The sequence below is a fragment of the Ptychodera flava genome, chromosome 2 (assembly GCF_041260155.1).
Source record: "Ptychodera flava strain L36383 chromosome 2, AS_Pfla_20210202, whole genome shotgun sequence".
Classification (NCBI taxonomy): domain Eukaryota; kingdom Metazoa; phylum Hemichordata; class Enteropneusta; family Ptychoderidae; genus Ptychodera; species Ptychodera flava.
Genome location: NC_091929.1, coordinates 27,275,178 through 27,293,673, shown reverse-complemented (window position 1 = coordinate 27,293,673; position 18,496 = coordinate 27,275,178). Strand labels below are relative to the sequence as shown.

The 18,496-nt window shown below is 38.0% G+C and overlaps 1 protein-coding gene across 1 annotated transcript; it reads left to right on the top strand.

The window, feature by feature from the left end:
- The first annotated feature begins 6,196 nt into the window (after window positions 1–6,196).
- Window positions 6,197–18,188, top strand: LOC139118312 (arylsulfatase B-like). Its single transcript, XM_070681570.1, has 7 exons — window positions 6,197–6,518; window positions 8,610–8,796; window positions 13,095–13,270; window positions 15,503–15,713; window positions 16,072–16,321; window positions 17,220–17,383; window positions 17,592–18,188. The coding sequence occupies exons 1-7, from the start codon at window positions 6,267–6,269 to the stop codon at window positions 17,858–17,860; spliced, it is 1,509 nt and encodes a 502-aa protein (XP_070537671.1). The 5' UTR covers window positions 6,197–6,266; the 3' UTR covers window positions 17,861–18,188.
- The last annotated feature ends 308 nt before the right edge of the window (window positions 18,189–18,496 follow it).

The following is an 18,496-nucleotide window of genomic DNA, read 5'->3' as shown; positions in this document are numbered from 1 at the left end:
TAAAGAATAGCAACCGTTGTCATGTTGAGTCAAATCATCGAATGAAAAAAGAAGTAAAATTGACTGTACATCAAAGAGGGCGCAATAACATTTAGCTTTTCTGTATGTATGTATGTATGTATGTATGTATGTATGTATGTATGTATGTATGTATGTATGTATGTATGTATGTATGTATGTATGTATGTATGTATGTATGTATGTATGTATGCAGTTGTTATTTATCTATATAATACTTGCTTAGGAAATAACTCAACTATATTGAGAGGACAACGAGGACATAGCGACATTCCAGCACCTCGGATTCACAATATTATTTCACAAAGGAAGTCTAAAATAACCATTTCTGTAATAGGCCTTGGAAATCCAAACGGACAAAGGGCGATAAGCTGACGGTGTGATAGAACGATTTGGATGAAATTTGCTCGCCATAATGTCATTCAAAAATAGAGAAATCACCTTATTTGCCAAGTACGATTATTTTCAGTGACATTTGGGTCTCACTAGCCCTCAATATGACACTGTAACTCCCTTAAATGTAATAATCTCCAAAAATGTAATATTACCCACAAAAATAAAATCAACCAGAAAGGTAATAATACAGTCAACCATTAATGTAAAAACCCGGACCCACAAAAAATAATAAACAAATTCACCATAAATATAATAAAATTCAACTATAAATGTTATAAACTTGTATATGTGATCATGTGTTTATCAATACCCTGAGTAAATAATAAACTTGAATAAACAGTCCGGGTCAGCTCCAAAATGGAGACTCATTATGATAATGTATTCCGGCATTCAGCCAATCATCGACCAGATTACATCATTAATAAAGTACAGGTCACGCTGGGTCACAAATTACCCACCAAGTGTGATCGGCAGTTTGGGCCGCTTATTAAGCCCCTGTCTTGTGAATTTCGACGAATTTCGACAGTCAACATAATCCACGTGTTCTGCAGAAGGTCATGTCCAACATGGAGTCCGATTAGTGAACAAATATTCGAAATATTGACGATTCATTTCTACCCCCAGTTTATCGATTTCGCTCAAGTACCGAGAATCATTTTGTGGATGTTCGTCATCTCTATTAGAAATACTGTTATAAACTAAGGTTATTTGTAGGTACGCGTATAACATTTTGCAAGAAAGAAGAGCAATGTCAGAGCTTTAAAACGATACCTGTTTTGTAGTTGTCAAACGCAGACTAAAAATGGTACGCGATTTTGAAAATGTGTTGACAGAGTGGCCACACAACTGTTCCGCATACGGTAGAATTTGTATCGCTGCCATCACCGATACAAATGGGGTATTCTGAACGATCTGTGTAGGTACACGATTTATATTTCGCAGGACTTCAAGCCAGAGTCTAGGAATCACAGCGATATATGGGGTTTGGTTGTCTTAGCCAGAATAAAACTGGTACGCGCTTTTGAAATTGTGTTTTGACAGAGTGGCCACACAACTGTTCGACATTATGACAGAATACGGCGCGGGAGTTCGACACAGTATGGCGTACGTAACGAAGGACGCATGTGGAGGTTGCCAGGAAATACAATTTTTACTGATGGCGCGCTGGCCGCTGATTGGCTAATGAGAGTGGGGAAATATTATGGTATAGCGCTCCAATTTTGGAGCTGACCCGGACTGATAAAGATAGTGCAATGTTATTGCATACTTTCCCAGTACTAGGTTTCCTTTCCGAAACACATAATAGAATACATTGAGAACATTATCAGAAACCTGAAAATTAACGATCAAAACGTTCGATAATAAAGAAAGTGGAACAGCAGTTCTACACACTAATGATGACATAATAAGGAAGTGTCAAAACAGCTCGTTGAGCATTGATAACGCACTAAGTTTACAACAGAGGACTCAGAAAAAACAACAGAGAAATATACACAACCTTCTAACAGAAACTTACCAGACAAACTATGTTGGCGAGAACATATATCTATATTAAATTAGTAAACACAATACGATCACTACCTTGAACATCGCAGAACAAAATCCGACATTATAACATCCCAAATGAAGGAACAAACTTCAAGTGGGACAACATAGGTAAACAGACAATCTATCAATATTCCACACTATTTATCCCCTGAAGATGAATTTTAAGCGACTGATGAAGAAAGTGCGGCAAATTTTTAAAAAATAGCGTTAGAGATCGTAGTGTTATAGTCTGTCCACTCTGGAGTAGAAACTGCAATAGCATGCAGAGTACAGCTGTGTCTCGCCGTGTCAAATTGATTCAATACACAAAACAGCGAAACGTAAAGGTACACTTTCAAAATACACAAATCACACAAAGCGCAAACAAATAAGACATGGACAATGACTGGAGTTGCTTTCCTATTTGTTACATAGATAAATATTTATGGTCTAATTCTTAAACTGTGATGACAGGTAGATTTGTAACATTTTTGGTTGACAAGAATTACATTTATAGGTGAGTTTTATTACATTTATGGTTAGCCAGTCATTACAATTATGTTTGGTGTTTTTATTATATTTATGGTTGCTATTTGTTACATTTATTGGCGACATTACATTTATACTGGGTTAATTTCATTGCAAGAATAATTAGTATACATCACATCTGGCGAAGGGCACAAACGCTGAGACACCAAATTCATCCTCTGTGCAAGCTCCCATTTTGACCTGTTTTGTGTCGAGATACACTCTCACATTCGTGACGCAATATGCATCGACGAGACAAGCCTATATTTTTTGACCCATACAATACAACAACAATGCGTCCTTTTACAGATCAGTAATCTGTTTGAGTGCTATTGTGTATACTTTTCATAACTCTTGAGATACTTTAAAGCTTGTTATTCATATGAAGACTTTCAAGTGGGACACAGCTGTCCAGCCTGAGCTAGTGAGACAGGGATTTTTACAAAGTAGGTCGGTTAGAGCATTCATGAATTTCTATGATAGATATAGAGATCTTGTTTCCAAATATGGCAATTCTGTTACTCAGATCATGAGAGACAGTATTCCTGGCTTTGACTACAAAAAGTAGTTTGGTATCTAGTTGAATTACCAATTCTTGACACCTGGTATCACCACGTAACTAGTTTTTCGAGATTGCACCATTGATTTTTCAGTGTTTTTATTGTTTCTTGGAACCGGTGATTTACTTGCCTTGAATGATAACAACTGTTTGAACTTATTTGATGCCATATTAGCCATTGCATTTTCAAACATACCGACACATACAATATGATAGCTACACCACCTATGTAGGTCGAATCACCTATAGATAACGCTTTGTTATGGAATCAAAGGTATGTGAAAGACAAGATTGCTAGAAATGATGTCATTTTTAATGAAAGTGGTAAACGGGAGAAAGAACCTAATGCAAATGTCAGCGTTATCATACCAATGATACGAATGACTTTTTTTTGCTCACTGTTCACCCTAAATTGGGTCATATGTTAAATGTTGATTTTCCAGTATTTATGTATCCTATAATGTCTGTTTTTTTGCTGTTATTTAAATCGTAGTAATTTGTTGAAGTAATTTGTTATATATATATATATATATATATATATATATATATATATATATATATATATATATATATATATATATATTTATATATGTGTGTGTGTATATATGTGTTTGTGTGTGTGTGTGTGTGTGTGTGTGTGTGTAATATACGGCACTCTGATTGTCACTCTATACTAGCGATAAAGCACAGTTTGAAGACAAGTGAGTTTTCGGTTGGAAACCCCTTTTTACACCAGATTTTCTATACAATGCTGTATTATGAGAGAAGAAACAACCTCTAAAATGGGTATATTTTTAGGTTCTTATCAGTAAACTTCATCATGTGTTGTGAACTAGTTAAACTCTCCTTGTTAACCGTCGATGGGACTGGTTCATTGCTTACGTATGACGTTATGTTCTTGTTGTGAACTTTGACCCGATCGCAGATATTAAAGATGACGATAATCATTTGAGAACGACTGCCCCTTCTTCACCAAGAAAACGATTTAGGGGTTACAATATTGTTTAAAATTAACGTGACGTCTCTTTCAGATGCCTAATAAAATGCCCCAAAAACGCCAAGCCTGTGAAAATGAATGAGAAAAAATCTCTCTTTAAACATCTCCACCAGATTTAGGCTACAAATCATTTTTTCGATAAAAAATTGTGTGACGTCTCTTCCAGATGTCTAATAAAATGCCAAAATAAGCCAAGCCTACGAATATAAATTAGGAATAATGCCTTTTTTAGTATCTCCACCAGCTGTTTCAAAGCGTAACATTTCTTAGCGAGAGTAATATTTCCATCCAGTGACTGCATAAACATGATGGATGCGTTTATGCACATTAATATTTTTAAAAATCAATTTCTTTATTTCTGTTTTGTTTTTTTTTTTCATTTAGGATTGACGAACGATTTTAAGAAAGCCTTATCGCTCCTAGAAGCAGCGCGATAGTCTCTGATGAATTGTTTAAAATTACAATAATCCATGTACGTAGAAATAACAAACAACCAAGTGATTCCGATACATGCTACAACACACCCAATACAGTCACTGTACATCCTGTTACCTGTACAGTGTGTGAGAACACTGATTTGTGCATATTCAACTTGAGAGAGAGAGAGAGAGAGAGAGAGAGAGAGAGAGAGAGAGAGAGAGAGAGAGAGAGAGAGAGAGAGAGAGAGAGAGAGAGAGGGAGAAAGAGAGACTTTCGACGCCCCCAATAAAACAATCACTGGCAATATTTTGAACTTTGTTGATGTATGTTGCAATGACATGACATACATGTGTGAGGCTACTAATTCATACAAAAAGTTTTTCAGGAATTAACAAATCAGATTGGTCGATATAAAGCTGGCCAATGACAGCCATGGGTAGAACGGTGCATACCAGACACTATTAGGGGATTAGGGACTGGTCAGTTTCTTCGGCCTGGGGGGGGGGGGGGGCGGTGGATTATTTTTTGCCGACGTCAAAAAGTGGCTGACCCCCCCTATTCCAAATTTTGAAAACAGGTGACCCCCTATTCCAAATTTTGAAAACAGGATGAACCCCCCCCCACACACGCGACAACTGTAATATGTAACAATATAATACTGTAATATATATATGTAATATTATATATATATATATATATATATATATATTATATATATATATATATATATATATAATATTTTACATACATTTATATTTTAACAGTCATTCTGTGTTTTAATGAAATTGTTGGCATGTCAGTTGTAAGATAGGAATTTCAAAGTGTCAATCTTAAAATTTGAATACAGTACATTTTGAATGAGCTGTGAATGTATTTCACACTTTCTATGCTTACACCCAGATGTACTGAACTGATGTACAGCAATGGATGTCAATCATTAATATCAAACAGGAAAAAGCAGTAAATCAAAATGTTTGATGGGTGTTAAGACTTGCCAGCCATCCAAATAAATCTCCTGAGGAACCATAGAGAGGCATTTTAGTCAAATCTGATGTATGCAGAGTCTGAGATGACCTTTTCTTGGAACATTGATATTTGTGCATGTTGCTTTCTCATACTGAATTCTCATAGAGAGAACAGAAAAGTATCAGGAATTTGTCATGCTTTTCATATGAAATGCAGATTTCATAATAGTACACTTTCACTTAGCAAACATCAAGATATCTCTGGTATATATTTCTGATTTATTAAAGTATGGCGCCCGAAGGGCGCGGAGAAGGATATGAAACATCCTGATATCTCTGATATATATGTCTTGTATATTAAAGTAATGCACAGGAAGGGTGTGCTGAAAAATGTCTGATATATTAAAGTAATGCGCTCAAAGAGCACGCTGAAAAATATTGAACATACATATATCTCTGATATATGTATGCCTGATATGTTAAAGTTAGGCTTGCTGAAAAATATGTCTGATTATTAAAGTTACGCGCCCGAAGGGCGCGCCGAAAAATGCAACTAGATAAAATTTGTGGCTGACACGATGCATTTTAGGCAATGATGAGCCTGTATCGAAATTCAAAAACACACTGACCCCTCCCCCCTATTGGGCATTTCAAAAACATGGTGACCCCCCCCATCACCAAAGTCAAAAACAGGGTGACCCCCCCATGAATCCACCGCCCCCCCCCCGGCCGAAGAAAATGACCAGTCCCTAAACCGCCGCAAGCGGCAGACATTGGGTAGGGAACCTGACTGCCGAGTCTCTTACCAAAAAGACACCCCATACGGATTTATGAACGCCACCCAGAAACGTTGAAAATGGAGTCGATCACTGAATCATTGTTATTTCTAACCATTATTGGCTTTTGCTGGGCGTCATCTCCGCTTCCACCACACATTGTTTTCATTCTCGCCGACGACTTAGGTTGGAATGACGTCGGTTATCACGGCAGCGTAATCAAAACTCCGGCAATCGACAATTTGGCGAGAGAAGGGGTGCGTTTAGAGAATTACTATGTGCAGCCTGTGTGTTCACCGACAAGGAGCCAGCTACTGACTGGTCGCTATCAGGTTAGTGAAGGACAAATCGTACAATTATCTTTATCAAGGAGGAGAAAGATGCCGTTTCAATGACAACGACAGTCACAGTGCATAAGGTTTTGCTATATTGTCAGAATTTCCGTCCTCAGTGGGTCAAGTCTGTCTTAACTGTTTATTATACAGAAAAGATACCAACCAATCTACTTATTCAGTCATTTTACTTACAGAAAAAAATTTATATTCGGGTAGTTAGAATCACCAAGGGCAATATCGTAAGCAAAAATGTTTTTCTAAGTGTACAGATAGAGGCAATCCAGTACTTATTTCGATTAAATTGATTATTCGGGTCGATGAGTAGTTCATAGACTTCCATACATTAATGTGTTGTATTATATTGTTTATGCACTGTGTACACAAATAGCCGGGCCCATGTCTTTATTCCGATTTCTCTAGTTTATATTTTGCTACAGACTGGCCCTGATAAAATGTAATATAATATATGATGATATTCGCCATCCAGCTTTGCAAAATCCATATACTTTCATATCAGTTTGTATCAACACTTTTCACTATAATAACTAATTTTGAAATGAGAATGTTTAATAAAATTTATTATCAGCAATGGCCGCTGACGTTTGTGCAAAGTCTCTGAGATATCGCGCTTTCACTGGCAATCGCGTGGCTTTGCATATAGTTCATCTTGCAATTTTTATGAAATTTTGCGGTGAAATCGTCATACCTAAATTTAATGCCAATGCGTTTTTCAGACTGAAAATAGATGACGCGCAACAGCGATACAGGAACCGATTACAAATGGACTACTCTTCATGGAGGCTAAATGCAGAAAACTTTACCGAGCTAATGCGGCATTAAGGCAACACTACAGAATGCAGGTTACAGCAATCATTTAATTGAGACTGAAGTTAAAGCAATCGATAATTATCAAGTACTTGAAGACCTTACCGCATACTAAAAATAATACAACTTTGAGACTCATTGACATTTTGCAATCAACGTTACCAGAGTCGCTATTTTTCTCGTCTGATTCACAGTCCTGACAGAGCAGAAACGAAAGGACGAAAGATTTTCTCATTGAAATAACCTATCTCATTGGACAAAGATTTACGAGTTTGATAAGATAGACCCAAGACAGGAGAGAGTTATTCTGAGTGTGAGAAATTTTGTACTACACATTTGTATAACAATGACCCACGCCAATAATTCTCAGAGCGACGACACATTCGATTTTCGAACAATGTGAGTTCATCTCACATACCATCGCCTGAAACTATTTGCCGCGAGTTTTACCCAACTCTCGCGTACACACACCGTGGGGGAGTTACCATTTTATTTACGACATAATTCTTACATTGAGTATTTAACGAGCCAATGCAATTATATCTCCTAAACATTTTACATGTTTTGCCATAAAATATGGCCGCATTCTGCTCATCTCGACGTCTCTTGTCATAGGACGCTCAGCTCGTTACGTTAAGAGTAGTCGCACACATGTATTTACAACGGAGAAAGGATTTCGAGCTGAAAAGAGAAAATAAAATATACAGTAATCAAGGGAGTGCAAGGTTGAATCATTCAAAGTAAAAGCCAACTTTGAGAGCCGTGAATATATTTAGATTTGGGCAAAATTTTCGTTATTTCTCTTTCAAAAGTCCTGTTATGTGATGTTTCTCTTATCGATAAATGAAATGTCTGCTCTATTATGTGTTTGTAAACGTGATGTATTGCTAAAATTGAATGTACAAACACTATCTGGTTGCGTCCCTCAATATGGCTACCTTTTGAAATCTGGTCATTGTATATGTACTGAGTGAAAGAACATAAATCGATTAGTTGTGAACAGACTCTTCCGTGAAGAGCAATAAAGTTAGCTTCAATGCACTTTAATGCAAAAATCACATTAGTTCTGAGAGGGCAAAGTGAGTGTTATAATATAATTTGAATTTTTATGATGTTTTTGAACGTCCTTGCAGCTTATGGACTGACGAAATCCTTGAGTATAAAAGTTCTCTGTGGTAGGGAAAGGTTTACACAGGGGAGAGATCTAAAATCATGGATATTTGAAAGAAACACAATTTTTTTTGTCTGTGATTATTCCGTCAGATCCACACCGGATTGCAACACTCAATCATATGGATGAGTACACCCTTATGCCTGCCAAGCGATGAGGTGATAATAGCACAGAAGTTAAAGGAGGCTGGATATTCCACTCACTTGATCGGAAAGTGGCACGTTGGGCACTACATGAGTCATTGCCTGCCTCACAAGAGGGGATTCGATTCCTTTTTTGGTGAGATTTAGAATCACTTCTGTAACATCTGTTCACGGCTGATTGTGAAATTTCAATTTGCCCCCTGTTCACCACATAATCCTCCAGTGTTTCACCAAAGCGCGCTCGCCGCTCATGATACGTATTTACACAATACATATAAGCATTTACCCACAACGCGACTTAAAATACATAAAAACTGACAATGAGCAGTGATTACTTGCGATTAAAATCGGCCCATGTCGGTGCACTTTATCCTACCTGTCGTCAAAAGATTTATTGATGTCGCGAAATGTAACAGACAAATATCGACATTTCCCTATCTTAGGCTGCATTCACCTATTGGTGGAATCTAAAAAAGTTCGCAGACAAACTCAAAATTGCATATATGTGCAAATATTTTGGTTTTTGGATTTCATCGATAATGTTGTTTCAGTATACATGGAAGTCAGTGAGGAAACTATGAACATGTTTTCCAATATAAAACTAGTATTGTTTGTGCATTTATAGGCATGGATAATTGATATACATATACTTATTAGAATAGGGTGATTACAAGAGCACAAGTGTGCAAGAAATTTAATTTTGGAATTTCACCGACAATGCTGATTCACTATATATGGTAGTCTATGACCACACTGTGATTTTTTTTTTCCAATATAAAACTAGCAATATCTGTGCACATATAGAAGTCGGGTAATTGAAAGAAATGTACTTGATTAGAATACGTTGGTTACAAGTGCATATATGTGTTCAAGATATTTGATTTTTGAATTTCACCGAAAATGTTGTTTCACTCAGTGTACATTCGAGTTTATGAGAAAACTATGAATATTTTTTTCAAGTGCAAAATTATTATACTTGTGCATATACATATACGTTAGACAATTGATTCCCCCTTCAAGTCCCAAAATCCTTTTAAGGGCCCCCAAACATACTCTTGATATTTTCAAGTCCTCTATCGATTCTCTCCCCCCTCCCCCGAGGTGTTTGTGGATGTGGCCTTACTGCATGGATTTCGTGCAGAACGTAAAATGAACATTGCATTGGTAAACGGAGAGACAACAGGTCACCAAGACAAGGCGGATAAATATAGGCAGGTTATTAGCCAATACATCCCTCCAGAGACAAAGGTCCTGTTATAATAAATTTTCTTTCTGTTAGGCTCTCAAGGAAATGGTTTGTTATTGACCCTCTATTAATTAAAACTATGATAAAATTTGTTGTTGCTTGTGGTAAAATGAACCCGATTACCCACTTGCAGTTTCATGAGTCTGTCATATCTGGCAGCATCTGTCAACCATCGCAACTGTAATTAAAACCTTCAGCCTGTTGCATGAAAGCAAAATATAAAAATGCAGAACTCGCCTCATGCCATGTGTCACGTTTTTAACGTTTTGTTATTTTTTAATATTCTATTAAACGCTTTCAGCTTCCATTCCAGTATGATCCTAGAAATACAATGTAAAATGTAGTGATCATGTAATATGATTGTGTAGTCGTGCCAAACACGCTCTCTGTTGGTTTTTTACTTTCCTGTTAAATACATCGGAATATCTTCTCAACTAATTGCATTAAAATGCAGATTATATTATATCGGCGTGACTCGTAAGTATTGCATTTACAATACTAATATGCTGGTTCAAAAACGCCCCCAACTAGCATGAATGGTCAAAGGTGAAACAAAGTGGGTTTTGATCATAGGAAAAAATCGGCTTAAGAACACTGTCAATACATATGCAGATAATCCAGAGCAACGAGAGATTCAATATGCTTTTTATTACTGCCCGTTTTGGAACATTTGGGTCACAATATCAGCTAGGCCACTCTCTGTGGTATGCTTCACTTTCACTGCGCTTGTCTGACTGTTGAAGCCCTGTACGCATGACTACTGTTTCCATTCGATGACGCCTAATTTTAAAATCTGCCCTCTCCTTTGTAGAAGTTAAAGCAGAACGCGTCCCGGGAAGAGATATCTGGACTTCACAATTATTTTCTGATCAACTACTTATGGAGGTGAATTTTAGATTTCGTGGAGTGAGGAAAATTTTCACCTTCTTAGTTTTTCGAAAGTCTCCAATTACATTTTTCCCTATAGAGTTAACATAGAGACGGTGGCCATTTTGAAATCCAAATATCGGTAAATGTCAGGTCATTTGTTTGCCAAGACTCCCATGAATTATGATTATATATTTTTGGGTGAAGAACCATATCGGCCACATTTTGTGTTTTTATGTTTGCTAAAAAATGGAGACTCCCTCCCTGTTATTTATTTCCAGTCAGTCAATTGATTACTCTATAATATTATGCACATTGTTAAGGGTAGCACACTGTTGATCAACTGTTTTGCTGTAACATTAACTTTCGAAGACAACAGTCTCGTTCATCAGATGTACTTGCAGAATGGACAAAGAAGCACAAGGCCAAATGCATTGTGGGTAATGGACAATGCCATAGGAAGGTGTCAAAGTGAAAGAAGAGTTTGAGCAACGGTGTGAAAACACTATTGAGTGAGGACAATGGTAGGAACAACAGGGGCAAATCACAGCTAAATAGTTCAAAATGGTGTTTGTAGATCGCCCCTTTCAAACATTGAAACGCACTTCACTATATTAGAGTTATGACTTTTTTGAAGCCATTTGACAGGGCGCGTGTCATTTTTTGTAGTGGTTTAGCCCGGAATCTGAATATCTCTTTAACTTCGCTCGCTCAATTTTAAAACTCTTTTTCCTCTGGTAAAAATAACGAAGTTTAGGACGCAAAAACGTTGATACATGTATATAATTGCAAAAACCCGCACCCGGACGCATGCGGGCTCTTCCTCAACACCATGGCCATATATCCCTCGCCTAGCTGCGCTTTAGAAGCTGTCTGCGGCCAGGGGTAATTACGTTACTGTATAATTAATCTCTGCTCAGTGTAGGTATTTTCTTCTTGGTAGTTTATTTATCTCATCCACGGTTAAGGTAGAATTCGCGTCTTGGCCCTTTTTGTCGAGCAATATACCATCATCTCCAGCTTATGGTGTGTATATTTCACAACTCCTCAGTTACAGTAGAGCATGCCATTCATATGAAGACTTTTGAGTTAGACACAGCCTATTAGCTCAAAAGTTAGTGAGGCAAGGATTCTCAGAAAGTAGATTAGTGAAATCATTTAAGAAGTTCTACGGTAGATACGGAGATGTTTTATCAAAATATAACCTGTCTGTTTCTCAAATGATGAGTGACAGCATACCAAATTTTGACCCACAAAAGTAATTTGGTGAATTCACCAAAGAACAATGAATTTGTCGCTTTGGGTCAATCTTGACGGGTGCGGCTAGCTGGCAGGGTACGCTTACCCATTCCGGACACCTGGTACCACCACTATTTCGTGGTTCAAAATGGCCCCATTGCCTTTGTCATCATCTATATGTTCCTTGGACCTGGTAAATTTCACAGTTTACCTTGAATGATAACGATTATTGGACCTGATTTGATGTCTATTGGATAGATTTTCGGACCCTCAAACTTTTGTAATACTGATTTTGTCAAGCATTTGTGGATGCTCAATCTGAAGCTTATGGTGTACATAAAATGTTTGTCAGCTTATTTTTCTGAAAATTGAAAATTCAATTTTTCCTCATTGAGTTGTTGATGTTGATCTAATAGATATCCAATTGTCCGATGAAGCATTGAGCAGTACCAAGTTAATAAACAGCTCATTTGAATATTAAATGAAGTTTTGTAATTAGAGTACTGCGCATGATACCTGCTACATATAAGGATCTGACAGATATCAGATTGTTCTGTGAAGCGTGCCAGGATGTAATGAACCTGTTGTGTACCACGTGAGCACATTCAGTTCACATCTGGTTTCCAATATAAAACTAACAATATGTGCATTAATAGACGTTTGATAATTGATATACACTTTGCCACTTGTCCCTTATGTTTTTATCTCTTGTCCTTCATTCAGTTTTAACTGTTCAAGGTGTTTAATGTAGGATACCACTGCATCTTCCTTGGAAGTGAAGCTTGTCTATAATGTGTATGGATTTAAAAGAATCGCTGTATTCTGTCGATGATATCCTGTTCAGGAAATACCAGGAGGGTAATCGAAGGTTTTGCTGCAAAATCAGCTAATGTTAAAAGTGACACCCCCAAGAAAAGTGACTCTTCCCAAACCCCCAGCCCACTCCACCTGTAATTACTGATTCAGAAGTCTCCCTTAACTTACATTTATTTATGAGAATTTCGTGTTATGTTTTAGATGTACTTGCCCTTTAAACTTGTGACTTTGATGATTTTGTCGTTTTCTTATCAATGTTCCTACAGGATTTTATCAAGCTGGTTCTGATTATTACTTCCACAATTCGACAAACGGCGTCTACACCGGCTGGGATCTTAGACGAGATGACCTACTCGTGGCTGATGAGTACTTTGGAAAATATTCCACAACAATGTACACCCAAGAAGCTATTGATCTCATATCAAAGCACGACCGTGACAAGGTGGTGTATTTTCATTTAATTTTTTATCCTGCAACTCACAATTTACTGGTCTTTTTGTGAAAGTTCAGTCTCCACACAGAGATTGTAATAGCGCGGTGTATATAATTATAACCCAGCTAGGGAGTCTGACCAGTCACCACACCACACAGTCGATGACCTAGAGACTCTCTAGCTTGCTTAGAATTATCCACGCCGCGCTACAATCTCTGTGTGAAGATTGGTGAGCGGTATCACAGTGAATATAACATAGATAGTTGGTTGCCCTTGACGACACTGCATCATCGAAATGCTTATGGTGAAAAGCGTTACGATATTCTCAATACATGCACAAAGCAACTGTTGAGGCAGAATAAGCGTTTTAACAGATTAAGCGAATTTTCTGTTTTTTCGTCACATGTTGTCAATCATTTCTAACAAACCATGAGCAATTTAAAACAATTAATGTGTAGCCAACGTCTGTTGAAATACTATGACCTGCAACAAATTATTTTTCAAAGATTAGCTGCAAACCTGAATAGCTGCAGGTCCCAAAGATCACACAAATTTCGGAAGAGGGTTATCATCATGTGCGCATGGCTGCTAATGCGGGCTGTGTTGTAATGTGCGCCCTCTGCGTTATCGTCGATTTTTATACGGTTTCTGTTGTTTGCGTCATGAATCATACATTGCAAAGGTTTCAGGCAAGTCAAAATCGTGTGAGAGCAATGAGGAAAGACGGCTACTGACTAATTCTGAAAAATTCTTCACACAGTCTGGGGTAATCCCATTCAGAAAATTCCCCGCAAAGGCGTCGCGATACAGGCGAGAGTGGTGCATCCTAGAAGCAACTGATCCACAATGTTAGTTATGGTAAGGAGACAAAGTCACAGAATATATGGCTTCAAGATTATGTAGACGTGGCTTTCGAAGTCATTTCTGGGTAACTGAGAGAGAACCCAAACTTATATGTCCCTGATCATTATATGGACAAGTAAGATACAACTGATCAAGGACATCTATGTCACAAACCACATTCATTACTAAAACGGGACTTTGAAAGCCATTTTTACATAACCCTTGAACACGTTGAAGCTATATTTTACGTGACCTTTTCTCAAAGCATAACATTTACATCACAGATCAGTTGCTTCCACGATACATTACTCTTGTCCGTGTAGCGCCATCTTGCTCGTAGATTTTTGAATGGAATTTCCCCAGACTGCGTTTGGGCGGCCGGATTAGAGCCCCGGAGAGAGCAATCTTGGTAACTTATTTAGACTCGCTCTTTGGGCATTCTTCCCTGTGTTCGGAAATAGGAATCGATGAGATTGTAATTAAAATTGAAAATTTAAAGAGTTGTCGAGCTCTTTCTTTTATTTTACGTGACCCGTCCAACAGCGGGTAACCGCGCTTTTCTTAATCCCGTAGTGCATGTTTTCATATTTTATTCAAAATGACAAATAAACCAAAAACATCAGTGTATTTTATTCAAGGACCCTATTGAGCTCACGTAGCATAAAGGTAATAAGCGCAGCCAGAATGAATGACTTCGACTTCAAATGCTCAAATATTACGTAAGACTTTAAATCATTCCCTTTCGCAATCAAGATTGAAAATCGATGGTCACCGTGCAAAATTTGGTACCAGAGAAACAAGTTACTGCATATTTATTAATATTTGAAAGTCCAAATGGCCGTCATCCTTGTATTACCTCAAAACAAGAAATTAAAATTAAATAAATATTCGCATTTCACTAAAATAATCCGGTATTTTCTCCATGACCTTCAAAGTGAGCCCTTCAAGTTCTAAAGCAGTAGACCAAGATAGTTTCGTGAAGAATTTATGAACGCCGTTTGTCTTCTCGACTTGAAGATGGGATGCCAATCGGGAACAGACATTCGGGCTCTTTTTTTTCCAGTATTTTTATGATATACCACTAGTGCGCTTGTAGAGGGGTTCATTAAAAAGCTCTCTGTGTAAGAAATCTTTTCCTATTGGAAAATAGTAAATTTTGTTTCTTCCTTTAGAGTAAACACACTAATGGCGGCCATATTGAATTTCAAATATCGGTAAAAGTTCGGTAATTTGTTTCTCTTTTATCAATTTTACAGGATGACCCCTGATTTGAATACTTGATTTGGTAAGAGCATAGTCGAAAGTTTGCGTATAAGTTTAAGTTTGCCACTTTCGAGGGGCATACTCCCATCAGACGCATACTACTTTAATCTGTTCTGTACATTCTCAATATTCCAGCCAATGTTCTTATTGTTTTCGCACCAAGCCGTTCACGTACCTCTGCAAGTGCCTGCATCTTACTCGAACGCATATCTTGACCTGATAGAAGATCCAAAGAGGAGGGTGTATGCGGGTATGGTCTCTTCGCTGGACCTATCCGTTGATGACGTCGTCTGTGCCCTGAAAAGCGCGGGAATGTGGGATAACACGGTGCTCATATTTTCATCCGGTAAGAATCGCCATAACCATTATAAATTCAATTGTTTTAGCACATTGTGTACCTTCTATGTAAATACATCATCAAAAATTTTGAAGAAGTCTTCTTGGCCTCTTGTCTGTAATGGCCCTAAAATGCGAACGCACCAAAATTACTTCGTTGTTAAGCAAGCACAGAGTAATTTTTAGAAACCTCGCTTTTCAATTGAATCGAATGTTTTCTGACACTACAAAATTTGCCAAATCATACTCAACTAGGGACCTGTTAACGTAATGCGACTGTGACACATTTGTTAAAAATCAATCGCTACCTTGTAAGTGTAAATATCATGAAATATGTATAAGTAAACTTAAATGTCGCGACCGTTTAGATAACGGTGGTTCGACCGCTGAGGGCGGAAACAACTGGCCATTACGTGGTGGTAAAGCATCGCTCCATGAAGGTGGCATCCGCGCAGTCTCTTTTGTGAATAGCCCGCTGCTACCGATCAACGTCAAGGGAAGCATAAACAAAGAACTGATACACGTTACTGATTGGTTCCCTACTTTGGTGCACCTGGCTAAAGGCAATTTCAATGGCGTGAAACCATTGGATGGCATCAACCAATGGCAAACTATAAGGTAAGAAATACTGACTATACCATGCAGGACATGATATACGGCTTTTTCATACCTGTTGAAATGTTTCACATTCCGTTGATTGCTTATAGATAGACGTACATTCTGGTTGGCGAAAACTTTGCAACAGAGCCAGTAGACTCCACATAACTGCTGCCACTATCGCATGGCTCTGACTTTATCTACTGTCTGGCTTATTACTCTTTCACTGTTTTCTCTAAATTTCTCGGAAAGCAGACAAAAAGACACAAGGGTATTGGAATGGCTAAGTCCATGGATGTAAATTTTTAACCTCCATGCACATCCTTGTCTTTGTTTTTGTCTTTGATACAGATACCGCGTCGTCATGATTTGATTCACAGCAGTCGTTTTTATATATCCAGCCGTGTGCTCTCTCTCTCTCTCTCTCTCTCTCTCTCTCTCTCTCTCTCTCTCTCTCTCTCTCTCTCTCTCTCTCTCTCTCTCTCTCTTCTCATAGACTTATGTCATTTATATTTGTCTGTCCTCACGTAACGTGCTTAACTGTTTTCGTTACAATGATTAAATATTATCATGGGAGTTGTCTTGGGAGTAACTAGCGACGTGGTGTTCAGTTTTAGCTTACTGCGCAGACTCAACTCATATACTGTCTGGCTGTCTCTTTCACGGTTTTCTCTAAATTTCTCGGAAACAGACGCAAAGACAAAAGTGTTCGCCATACTAAACTTGTAACTTCCTTTCAAAGTCTTACAGTGTCGAATGAAGTAAAGATAGATATGTGACTTTTCAAAGGACTTCTTTCACAGTTTGTATCACCGACTTAGAAACCAAGTCTAATTCTTTGATCGTCAGCTTGTCTTTCAATGATGTTTGCAACTTAATCAATCGCTGAATCCGTTTGTCTACTCGATCCTTTCCCCAGTGAAGGGAAACCTTCGCCGAGGTACGAGATTCTTCATAACATTGACCCACTGTCGTTCCGCCCGCGAGCACGAGGTGACGAGTGGCTTGGGAATCCATACTTTGACATCACGACACAAGCTGCCATCAGAATTGGAGACTGGAAACTGCTCACAGGAAAACCTGGTGAGAATTACGACATCTCTGTCTGGGTGATGACGTAAACCTGGTGCAGATATCCCTATAGCCATGACTAATAACTCATAGATACACATTTGGATATAGAAGACATGTATATGTTTTGCATTATCGTGTATTGATGTGCACTCGTAAATGGATGCAATATTTCATCAGTCTTAAATGTTTTGCCATGAAACCTTTTCTTCGATTTCAGGTAATGGGAAGTGGATTCCTCCTCCAGAATCCGGAATGGAAATTATAGAGAATACTTCTCTAAGAGATGAATTGGTCCAACTTTACAATATCCGGCACGATCCTTCGGAGATGACTGATCTGGCTCGTTCACGGCCGGACATTGTTTCACAGCTTCTCTACAGACTTTCGCTGTACAATGCCACGGCGGTGCCCTGCTCGTTTCCGAAGGAGGATGTGCGGGGATCGAATCCGTCGATGGGCGATGGAGGCTGGGGGCCGTGGCTTTAGCATGGAGAGAATTAAAACAATACACATATTGGCAACTTTCTATGGAAAATCAGGTTGCAGTGTTTCAATGTCAATGGATGACTGATTACATTTACGCCACTATCACGAATTATACATGTACACTGTACATCCATCATTGTATTTCATTACACTCCATGTATTTGAGGATTCAAGTTATACAGTATCGCACATTTGGTAACGCTCTAAATCGAGCCAGGTCAAGATTGAGGGAATGCTACTATTATAAATTGTGTTTGGGCTTCTCAAAGCAGGAAAATATAATTGATATTATTTGGTGGCCAAGAAAATAAAGTCAAACTTTACAACATTTACCCGTCAAGGCAGAAATTGCTTTCCAAACCACATCCACACACGCGTATCATTTATCCCCTGCATCATTGGTCTTCCTATCATATCTATATCTTACGTAGACACTACAAAAGTACGGCCTTGACAATATTAACGGTATAAAGTTTTGATTATATTTCCACCACTTTCGTGCAAGACAACGAGTTGATTTTCCAATAAGGCATGGAAACTTTCTGCACTTTGATATAAAGGTATACGGTCATCTGTAATCTAAATATGCCCATATATAGTCAAAGGGGCGTTCCTCGATATTCAAAATGAACATGT